The sequence below is a fragment of the Aythya marila genome (assembly GCF_965140915.1).
Source record: "Aythya marila genome assembly, chromosome: 29".
Classification (NCBI taxonomy): domain Eukaryota; kingdom Metazoa; phylum Chordata; class Aves; order Anseriformes; family Anatidae; genus Aythya; species Aythya marila.
Window position 1 is genome coordinate 120,418 of NC_139070.1, and position 11,715 is coordinate 132,132.

Consider the following 11,715-nt stretch of genomic DNA (forward strand, 5'->3'; position numbering starts at 1 on the left):
CGCCGCCGTTGCCATGGCAACGCCCGGAAGGGGCCTTCCAGGGTCGCTGGGAGGCCGGAAATGACGGTGCGGCTCGCGCGGAGGCGGCGGAGCGGGGTCGGAGCCATGTCGGCGGGAGGGTCCGGGCAACGCGACGCTGGGGCCGCCGGCGGGTGAGGCTGGGGCCGCCGGGGTGGGCGGCCCGCGGGCAGGGGCCTCGGTGCGGCGGTTGCCAGGCGCGGCGGCTGCCGGGCCCGGCGGCTCGGGCGTTGGAGCTCCCGGGAGGCCGCGGCCGGCGGGGACTGAGGCCTGTCCGTTTTCCAGGCGCCGCAGCAAGTGGGACCAGCCCGGCCCGGCTCCCGCGTTCCTCCTCCCCGGCACGGCCCCGCTGCCTGGGCGCCCCTTCCCTGGCGGCGGGGATGGCGGCCCTGCTGCGGCCGGTTCCGAGAGCTCCGCGGCTCCATCCGGGGCGCTGGATGCGGCCGCCGCCGTGGCGGCGAAAATCAACGCGATGTTAATGGCCAAGGGGAAGCTGAAGCCGGCGCCCAGCACGGCAGACAAGGTGAGTGAGCGGGGGGGCGATAGGAGCCGCTGGGACCCCCTGGCCTGGCGGGAGAGTGAGGGCAGGTATCACGTCCCTTGTTTGCAGCCCCTCCGGTGTTATTTTTTGAAATGTCTGTCTATAAGATGAAGAATGGATGGGGGGTTCATCCTTGGAGTAGGCTGTAACTAAAACAACCGAAAAAGTTTTCTTGGTGTTTGCAGAAGAACAGAAAACTGACATAGCTGTAAGTCCTCCTCCACAAGTCTTAGCCAGAGTGATTCTTGTTAAGAAGATAAATACTCTGAATTATATTCTAAATAGTATAGCTGTTTTGTGTATATCTGTTCTTGACATCCATAGTGTTGTTGAGACTGACAGTTATTTTTTAAGGGTTGCCTTACGCAGTGGTATCAAAATGATTTATTTTTTTTTTGTTTTGTCATAGAATCATTTGTAGATAATGAGAAAGAGCGGCAGATGTGCCCTGCTGTGTAGTCACCACAGATGGCTTGCTGTTGGTCATGTATCTGAAATGGCGATTACAGTCTTTTTAACACGTAAGGTTTAGTAGCAAGTAAGCCCCTGGGAGCGGAGGCACAGGCGCTGTTCTCTTCTCTCTGTTGACAGCAACGGGATATGAGGGAATGGCATGGAGCTATGACAGAAGAGGTTTGGGTTGGTTGTTAGGAGATGGTTCTTCACTGAGAGGCTGTTTAGGCACTGGAACAGGCTCCTCAGGGACATGGTCATGGCACTGAGGCTGCTGGAGTTCAAGAAGCGTTAAAATACTGCTCTTAGACTGATGGTCTGATTTTTGGGTTGTCCTGTGTGGAACCAAGAGTGTGTTCCTTGTGCGTTGCTTCTAATGTTTAAGTAACTAATTATTAAAATGTCCTGAGGATAAAACTAATAATGTTTTTTATCTAAGGCTGAGGTTTTGCAGAAGTGAATTAGTAAGTAGTAGGTAGGTATAATGTACTTTCTGTTAATATTTGTAAAGCTTTTGGGTCCAACAGCTAAAGGGGGAGAATGTAAAAGGTATTCAACTCCCTAGATTGCTAGGGTTGACATGTATGTTACGTGGTTTTTCTCATCTTTCCAACCACTGGTCTGTTTCAATGGTTGTCTTTGAAGCTGCAGGCTCTGGGAAAAGGTCCAGCTGCAAGTAAAAGCAAAGATGACCTTGTGGTGGCAGAGGTAGAAATTAACGACGTGCCCCTCACATGCAGAAACCTGCTGACAAGAGGACAAACTCAGGATGAGGTATGTTCAGGAGCTCCTGCTGACTTGTGAGGCATGGCAGCTGAATGGTTGTACTTTTTTTTTTTTTGTATGGTTAAAAAACCTTTCAGTAAACTAGATTCAGTGATTGTTTTCTGTTCTTACAAAACTTACTGTGTTTTCTAAGATGCTTCTTGAGTAGTTTATTGGTTTGTTCGATAAGATGTCATATCACGAGGTAACTTAGCATAGCCAGTATCCTTTAGCAGGCGCTGTTTATTCTCTTAACGCTTTAGTAATGATTTATGTTCTCTTTATACAACAACTTAGCTTAAACCACTTTAATGTTTGTGTGTTTTATTATTGGTAAACTTGTCACTTTTTTAATTGCTTGTAGATAAGCCGACTGAGTGGAGCAGCTGTCTCTACTCGAGGTAGATTCATGACTGTAGAAGAGAAAGCAAAAGTCGGACCTGGGTTTGTATTTTTCTGCCCCTTTTTTATAATTGGCTGGTTAATAATGAGGTTTTCTTGTTTTTCATGAGCAGTGTCATGTTTGTGTGCCAGTAAATTGACTATTGAGTATTTCAAATGTGCTTATTGTTACAATAATACTGACTGCACAGCTGCTTTCCTTCCTGCTTCGAACTGATAAGGTGAAATAAAAAACAAATGTGGCAGATCAGAGTGTGCTGAAGTTCTTCTGTTTGAACCCTATACTAGATTTCTTGAGCACTTTGTCAAGGATGGGACCCTTCCAATTCTAAAGAAAGCTAATATTTCATAGACTCGGTGCTTTTAATTGTCCTTTCATGTGGACAAGCAAGTTAGAGTTTTCAATAGAATAACTTTTTATAAGTTGTCATGTAATTAACTTCTGAATCTTTGTAGTTTCTAGTGCAAAGCTTTGCTTACTGATTGCTGTGATAATGTGAATGGATTGTTTTTCTACTTCATGTCTATTGCAAGATTTTGAGGAAGAATTCATATAGCCAGATAACTGTAATAGAATTAGATTGAATCCATTACTGTATGTGCTCTGTGGATTTAAAGGAGTGTTTGACATTTCCTTCCTAGAGATCGTCCTTTGTATCTTCATGTCCAGGGTCAGACAAGGGAATTGGTTGACAGTAAGTGCGCAAAGCATTCTGTTTTTATCGAATTATTTGCAATATGTTAAGACAGTCTTGTCGTACTAATAGGTTTTGTTATGACTGATATGGATTTGTGCCATAAATAATGTCAGTGCAAATCATTGATGTTAGTTTTGAGCAGAGACTATCTAAAGTACTGTGTCCTGTAAGTCATGGAACTAAAACCTTAGATTTACCACGAGAAAGTGCAATATGTGCTTTGATCACTGCAGTTAATGTTGCTTTCAAAATTAATTTCTCCGGATGGATGGTGTGTATGTGTGGCAGGCAGGGGATGTGGTTTTGTTTTTTTTAAACTCAATTGCCTGAATTTTTTTTCTATCGTCAAGCATGAAGGGAATCTCTTATGTGTTGACATGTTGAATCTAGTCTGCTGTAGTTATCAAGAAGATCAGTGTTTGGGTGGCTATCCCCCTAGTATAAATTCTTCTTGTGAAGAGAACTAAGATCTCTTAGTAATTTCCCTCTACTGAAATACAAATATATTTCATATCCTGTCAAATAGGAGCTGTTAACCGTATTAAAGAGATTATTACTAATGGAGTAGTGAAAGCTGCCACAGGTTCTAGTCCAACATTCAACGGAGCTACAGTTACTGTCTACCACCAGCCGGCCCCCATTACTCAGTTGTCTCCAGCAGTTGGTCAAAAACCTCCGTTCCAATCAGGGGTAGGTAATTTATTTCTGTGTCTTTCATTGAATATCATCGATTACAAAATTTCCTATTGCAAAGTATAAATGTTGCGTTGTTTACCAGGGGAAAAAGACAAACTTGCACGTTGTGAAATCTGGAGGACTAATCAGACTGAGTCTGAAGAGTGAGACTCAGGTGACAGTAATCTCCTAGAAGAAAAGGGATGGAGAGAGCAGTCCTACTTAGAGAAAAGCAAAGGGCCTACTGTGCCATCCAACACTAACTGTTCTGACTAACAGAAATGAGATTTTTGGTCTCCAGTGAAATGAACATCCTAATTCTAAGAGTGAAATAATAAGCCTTTACTGTTGCATTTACAGATGCATTATGTTCAGGACAAATTATTTGTTGGTCTGGAACATGCTGTACCTACATTTAACGTGAAGGAGAAGGTGGAAGGGCCTGGTTGCTCCTACTTGCAGCATATTCAAATTGAAACAGGTGCCAAAGTCTTTCTTCGCGGGAAAGGCTCAGGTTGCATAGAACCAGCATCAGGCAGAGAAGCCTTTGAACCCATGTACATCTACATCAGGTATGAGGAGGCTTTTAAAAATAGAATAATAAAAAAATCCTAGTGACCTCTTATGAATTTAGCTTAATTTTTATTATTGTGGTGAGTTCTTAGTCTCAAAGTCTTTAAGAAGATGACTTTAAGAATTATGTCTTAATTCTGTCTGATTAATGCAAATGAGGCAGGTTTTATACTTCTAGTTTAATAGAGAGATCTAGGAAGTGGTAAAGATGGAGGAAGAAGGATCGTGCTATAATGTACTACTTCTACTGGGAAGACAGTAAAGCGATGTTCTTCTTGGGCTTGGGTTGTGATGTTGAACTTTAAGAGCTCAACAAAATGCATTGAGCAACAAGTCATTGCTCTTTGCATGTTTCTTTCAGTATTTAGGGTACCCTGAATTTTCATCTAGAAAATAAATGTTCTTCACTGTTGTTTGCAATTGTGCTAAAATAGCTGCAGAGCAACTAGAGTCCTGTTGTAGTGTCTGATGGCTCTTTAAAGGGTTAAGATTTGACAGCAAGTTGCTGATGAAAAAACTGGCTCTGAAATTTGGTGGTGTTTGTGTTTATGAGACTCTTTTCTATTTTTTCAGTCACCCAAAGCCAGAAGGTTTGGCAGCTGCTAAAAAGCTGTGTGAGAATCTCTTGCAAACTGTGAGTAGCTTTTACAAATATGCGATTTCAGAGCCCATCATAACTTTAGCATGTGCCTGGCTAACAAAGATTTTACTTTATGCTCTCAGCAAAACAGTATATTCTGACTTGCCATTAGTTTTTTCCTCAGAGTGTGTGGAATTTCGACTGTATACATTTAAAAAAAAAAAAAAAAAAAAAAGCAGGATTCTTTTGTTTGATTCCTATACCTTACCTTGTCTTAGCTGTAAACATTGTCCAGAGGCACACAGCCTGTTTTCTTTCATAAAGAGATTGTTGTCCTTGGCACCAAATGAGTTTTTAGAAAATTTGATGGTGTACACATATAACAAAACCTAAGAAATTTCATTGTATGAATGCACCGCCCCAAAATAAAGTAAAATCCTGTCAGATAGTCTTTCTGTTTGTAGCCCATACTCAAGTATCAATATTAAGTCTCTATTGAAAAATATCTGGAAGTTCTTAGATGCTTTAAGTATTTTGTATCTACTGAAGTAATTCATTTGCCATACTACATTTCCTGTAAAAGGGTATCCTGTGTTTTACATGAATTTGTCACAGAGACCAGTAGTGGTTTGTTCTGCAGGGTTTTGGTGGTTTTTGGTCTGTGTGTTCTTGATTTTCCGTTTTCATGTTTGGATTTTTGTTATGGCATTGAGCATAGTGTGTTCTGTAATCAAAGTCCACTTACAATTTTATGATGATGCATAGTTAAATGCCCTTTGCCTTCAGGAGAGTAATAAAGGAAATAGATGCTTATTTTCTAATCTTTGACATCCTTTGTAGGTTCATGCTGAATACTCTCGATTTGTGAATCAGATAAGCACTGCAGTACCTTTAGCAGGTAAATGTTATGAAGTCTTTAGAGCTGCATTCTATGGAGCTGTACTTACAGCAAAGTTTTGTAGAATTTCTTTACCTGTGGAAGTCCTTTGTGTTAAATTCTTTAATCGAGAAGCAGTCCAGCTTTTTATACTTGGTAATTCACTGTTTTTGTGACTGCTAGCTGAATTGAAGATGACCCTTTTGTTCCTTCTCTCTCTCACCAGGCTTCGCGCAGCCTGCTGCTATAAATAGCGTACCTTCTCAGCCATCATATTACCCTTCCAATGGATATCAGTCTGGTTATCCTGTCGTTCCCCCTCCTCAGCCACCAGTTCAGCCACCATATGGTGTACCAGGCATAGTACCACCTGCTGTGCCATTGGCACCAGGAGTCTTAACAACACTACCTACAGGAGTTCCGCCTGTGCCAACACAATACCCAATATCTCAAGTACAGCCTCCAGCCAGCACTGGCCAGGTACTGCCACAGATGTACTGTTTGCCTTATAGCTGTCAACTTACTGAGCTGTTTCTTGCTAACAATAAAATACTTAAAGTACTTAACGGAGAGAGAATTCTTCTTTACAGTATGCATAGGCAATTTCTGTGGCTATTGCTTTGATGCTTCTGCATAAGCAACAATGTTTTTGGTATGGCTATTTCATGCTGCAGTTTTCATATTGTAATGACCTGTTAGCATAAAGGGTATCTGCAGGGATAGGTCACTTCTGAAAAGCATTTCCACAGGCTATGTAGGTACAGTGAATTGCAGATAATGATTACTTGGAGGTGGGAGCATTCCATAAATCAAATGCTTGTTGCGAATTTAAATTGTAAACTTCCTTTTTGGCTCTCAAGTTCTGCAAAGAGAAACTAGTTGTGTTTTCTGATCCTATGCATGAAACTGTACATTGGGTTTATACTTCATACACATGTATTATCAAATTATCTTTTTTTTCCAACTTCGGCATGCCAGAGTCCACTGAGTGCTCCTTTTCTTCCTGCTGCCCCAGTAAAAACAACTTTGCCGACTGGTACACAGCCACAAGTTCAACCCCATCCCCAAGGTCAAAAGAGGCGCTTCACTGAGGAACTACCAGATGAGAGAGAGTCAGGACTGCTGGGATATCAGGTGGAATAAAATCAGCAATTTTACTTAATTCAACAAAATTGAACTTGGCTAGAGAGGGATTGTTATTAGCACAGTTCATTTAGGACCAGACAGGCAGGACCTTTGGCAGACAGTAATTGTTACAACACATGGAGACCATACTACAGTTTCTTTGACTGGATGCACTGTTCTCAGGCTGTCTTATTTGATTAATTGGCATCTGGCTTTCCAGACCTGCATTCTTTCATGAAGAACAGCAGTGCATTCAGGTCAAAGAGATGGCAATAGTGTTTTACTGGTTAGTTTAAAGGGATGTTATTTTTTTCTTCTTTGCTTTCTTTGTTGGGTAGCTTGGACAGGCTTGTTTGAAGAGAGGGGAGGAAAGCAGGGTAATAACTTCCGGATTTTCCTATTTACCTTTCTTGCAGGTTGCACTTGAGAAGATTACAAGAAGCCTAGTTTTAAGAGATTGATTTTACTTATTTATTTTTAGATAGCGAATGTTACACAGTTGATGTTAATAAGAATAACTTTGAGTTTTTCTGAATTTCTGGAAATGCTTATGATATATCCCTGCTTATAGGCAGAAACCCTTAATAAAAGCTTTGCCTAGAGAATATAAGGAACTGCCTACATGTCAGACCTAATATTAGTATCTGAAGCAGAGTTTTCTATGGCTTGAGGCCTATACAGTATTCAGAATTGGATGATTGAGGAGATAAGTCCTCATGAAGATGGACTAAGTGGTGAGGTGTCTTCTGTATTGATGCTCAGATGTGTTTCTTACTACTTTACTCTCCTCAGTATTTTTAGGAGAAAGTATTTGGTTTAACAGTGGTGATTAGTGGCTTCTTCTAGTAGTATGTTGCCAACTCTGAAAAGTTGGGTTTCCTATCATTATCATTAAGGAGCTGTAGCTTATGTTGTAGTTGTAGATTTGCTAATGCCGTGTGTTTTTCTGCTCATAGCATGGACCCATTCATATGACTAATTTAGGTACAGGCTTCTCCAGTCAGAGTGAAATCGATGGAGCCGGATCGAAGCCAGCAAGTTCCTCAGGAAAGGAGAGAGAGAGGGACAGGTAAGTGGTGAAAAATATAATCAGACCTTTGCTAATTCTTTGCTTATTCCAGACCTGTTTTTATGGTCTCTTCTGTGACTTGGCATTTTGCTTTTTTTGTTTGTTTTCATAGAATGGCTTGGGTTGGAAGGGACCTTAAAGGTAACCTAACTCCAACCTCCCACCATAGGCTGCATACTAGATCAGGTTGGCCAAGGCCCCATCCAGCCTGGCCTCAAACACCTCCAGGGATGGGGCATCCACTACTTCTCTTGGCAGTCTGTTCCAGTGCCTCACTACTCTTATTGTGAAGAACTTTCTTCTAATGCCTAGACTAAATCCATCCTCTTTTAATTTAAGACTATTCACCTGTGTCTTAGCATTGTCCACCCAAGTAACAAGTCCTTCTCCCTCCTTTTTATACAACCTCTTTAAGTATTGAAAGACTGCAATGAGGCTTCCCCAGAGCCTTCTCTTCTCCAGGCTGAACATGCCCAGCTCTTTCAGCCTTTCTTCAAAGGAGAGGTGTTCCAACCCTCTGATCATCTTTGTAGCCCTCATCTGGACTCATTTTAACAGGTCCACATCTTTCTTCTGCTGGGGGCCCCAAACCTGGATGCAGTACTGTGCCTCAAGAGGGCAGAGTAGAGGGGAACAATCCCCTTCCTCGACCTGCTGGCCACTCCACTTTTGATGCAGCCTGGGATGCAGTTGGCCTTCTGGGCTGCAAGCACACACTGCTGGCTCATGTTGAGCTTTTCACCCACCACAACCCCCAAGTCCTTCTCAGCAGGGCTGCTCTCAATGAGTTCTTCTCCCAGTCTGTACTCCTGTCTGGGATGGCCCCAACCCAGGTGCAGCACCTTGCACTTGGACTGCTAAGACTAAGGCAAGCAGAGAAAAGAGAGGGTGAAATATAAGTCTTATGTTATTACTCATTTTCTGTGATTTCAAAAATAGCCTGTGGTTTTATGAGACCTAATATATGAAAGAGCTGGTAATAAAAAAAAAAAAATAGTTAATCTGGAGAGCTGGTGGTATGCTTCCTGAATTCATGTAAGAAGTAATTTCGTAAGAAGCATCATATAGCTTTATTCCTCTTTCAAAGTTTTAAGTTCATCTTGTATTGCACATTTTCATCTCTTTAAGTTGGTTGGAGTGCTAAGATGCTCTGTGAAATGGAATCACGTGTTTGCTGTTATCCTTTATACATTCTTATCCATCCTGAATTTTAGAGTACAGTGAATCTAATTAAAAGTTAAATTCAGTTAAGGACTGCATTTTGAATTTGTTTGCTCTTACCTTTGTCTCTGCTTGCTCTTAATATGTAAATAAATAATAATGAAGGCTTGCAATTGTTTAAATAGGCAGTTGATGCCTCCACCAGCTTTTCCAGTCACTGGGATGAAATCAGAATCTGAAGAAAGAAATGGTGTGGGGTCTTTACCAGGCAACCATGGTGAGTGCAGTGAATAAAATACACTTATAAGTCAAGTTTGCATTTCCAAACAAGTTTGCACTGGTCTTAGTGCCCATTTAAATTAGTGATATTTTTTTTTTTAGCTACTCTTCATACTGTGTTCAGTGAAAAGGGATTTTAGAACACTGCCCTGCTCTAAAATCTCTTGTGTTCACTGTGACTATGTACACAGATAATGCTTCTCATAAAACTTCAGTAAATACTTATATGAATGATGAGGGTGTGATTAAGTGAAGGCAGTGACTGAGTTTTTTGACCCATCAGTCAGCTGAGGCACAGAATCTTATGGGATTGTTTTGTAACACAGATGTCATGTGGCTTTTCATTGTGAACAGCTATCTCTAGAAGCACTAAGGAGTATCAGAGGGAGTTATGGTTCAGGTGTGTATTTACAGACATGAGCTATGTCTGCAAACAACAGAAATGTTATTAGATTTCATCCTTTCATAGGGCTTTCATGCATCAAGTCTTTGCAACTTGGTACAACACGTAATCACTTTAACTCTCCTAGTAGTTTAGTGCCTTCCATATCAGATCTGCAGGCACATCGTGTTAGTTTGTTTAACCTTAGTTTTTCTGCAGTATTGGTCCCAGAGATTGCTCTTCTGTTAGCTTTCTTTTGAACAAAATTTCTACTTTTCTTTACATATTTATCTCTTTAACGGTGAAATTGCCATCACTTAGACCCATTTGCTAACTTTACCTTTTTTGTGTGTTTGTTTCTTCTTTCTCTGTTCTCTTACATGGTTCTGATGGATCACTTGTGCTGTTGCTGGTGCTGTTTCGTGTGGCCTTCGACCTTGGATGACTGTTGGCCTTGTGACCTCAAAATGGTGTCCAACTAACAATTTACAATTAACATCTTTTTTTATTAACTTGTTTTGGGGCATTTTATCTCTTTTTATTTTTGTTTTTCCTTCTTGGGGGCTGGGGGGGTTGTTTTGTTTTCCCTTCCTAGATCATCAAGCTAAGAAGATGAAAACTTCAGAAAAGGGCTTTGGATTAGTGGCATATGCTGGAGATTCATCAGATGAAGAGGAGGAACATGGTGGCCATAAAAATGCAAGTACTTTTTCACAGGGATGGAGTCTGGGTTACCAATACCCTTCCTCACAACAGCGAGCTAAACAACAGATGCCATTTTGGATGGCACCATAAAAGCTACAGAACAGTTTTCATTCATCCTCTTTTTTTTTTTCCTCTAGCAATAATGCATGTATATTACAAAATGAACTTTGCAAATATGCATTGTTTTTACATTTACAGAAGCTAAAGGTTCAGTATTCCCCCTTGAAAGGGCTCCGTTCTTTTTAAAAATCTTTATTTCTGCGGTGGATTTGTCAACTCTGAAAAATATTTGAAATAGTATTTTTGACAGGGCCAGTCCCTTAAAGAGTGGGGGAAGTACTGTAAAGGAAAACTAGGGAAGCCTGTAGGTCTGTTTCCCATCTTTCCAGGATAACTTAAAAATGGAAAGTGTCAGTCATACTGACTTCATTATACATCTGTTGTTTGTATTTTATCTAGTGTTCCTGCTGTCAGCCTGTGTTTGCAGTCCCATTAAGACAATGGTGACTATGGATTCAATGTTTGGACTTCCAACAAAGGGAAAGGAATATACAGTAATTCAGAAAAATGTGGATTACGTTTCCTAGAATTCATAATTTAATTTTACTTTAAGTGTCTCCTGTAACTCCACATTGTTTGTTTGTTTGTTTTTTTTTTTTTCCTTTGAAATGTGGTTTTACTAACTCCACAACTTCTGGTTCTAGCCAAATGTCGGGGACGGGAGGGTGCTCAGGTCTTTAATTGGTTTATCTTGATGCTAATTCCCAGGTGGACTTGGTACTGTAACATTGGTACTTCATCTTCTCAAATTATCCCTGCATATTTCATTCCATTCAGCAGTTCATATGGAACTACTTCCCATGAGGTTCTCCCAGACTTCTCTCAATCTCTTAATGCATTCACTTATTTGATTTTACCCATTTTGTTCCATGGAGGTTTAACAAGGAAAAGAAATGCAGCACCTAGGCTTAAACAGCACCAGAGACCTGACCGCAACCGTTGCTCTTGCTTTGAAGAGCAGGAGTGGAGTCTGTGAATAAATGAATAAATGTCTGTTGTTTACGGGCATGAACTGCACCACAGGCTTTCTTGGCAGGGCAGGTCGTTGCAGAAGGAACTCTTGTAATGAGAACATTGGTGTGTGGGGCAGCCAAGATATCGGTCAGCTTTTGAAACAGCAGTAAAAAGTTTTAAAAATCAGACCGTGTGTCCCTGCTGCACACGGAACGACCATGCTGGCTCACTTGTACAAACGTCGTCTTTCCTATGTCTTGTAAATAAGTAAAACCATACTTCCATTATAAATAAATGTATAAATATTCTGCTTCTTGCTGACTTTTTTTGTTGAACCTCGCTGCCCTCGGCCTCCGGGGGAGGGGGGTGAATCCTGTCAGAGGTGGGGGCGTGGCCAG

The 11,715-nt window shown here is 41.2% G+C and overlaps 1 protein-coding gene across 4 annotated transcripts; it reads left to right on the plus strand.

The window, feature by feature from the left end:
* Positions 1–60: 60 nt before the first annotated feature.
* Positions 61–11,627, plus strand: KHDC4 (KH domain containing 4, pre-mRNA splicing factor; the record flags this gene model as incomplete). Of its 4 annotated transcripts, XM_082780654.1 has the most annotated exons (15): positions 62–152; positions 304–541; positions 1,658–1,786; positions 2,142–2,221; positions 2,822–2,874; positions 3,404–3,567; positions 3,913–4,124; positions 4,699–4,759; positions 5,546–5,603; positions 5,809–6,062; positions 6,561–6,716; positions 7,664–7,776; positions 9,123–9,214; positions 10,194–10,297; positions 10,763–11,627. In XM_082780654.1, 15 exons carry the CDS (start codon positions 106–108, stop codon positions 10,808–10,810), a joined length of 1,809 nt encoding a protein of 602 aa, XP_082636780.1. In that variant the 3' UTR covers positions 10,811–11,627. The 4 variants fall into 4 exon arrangements, 3 of the variants coding, with proteins under 3 accessions (XP_082636778.1, XP_082636780.1, XP_082636779.1); XM_082780652.1 differs by having other exon boundaries at positions 61–152; positions 10,194–11,627; XR_014319150.1 differs by lacking the exon at positions 10,763–11,627 and having other exon boundaries at positions 7,692–7,776; positions 10,194–10,238.
* Between the last annotated feature and the right edge of the window lie 88 nt (positions 11,628–11,715).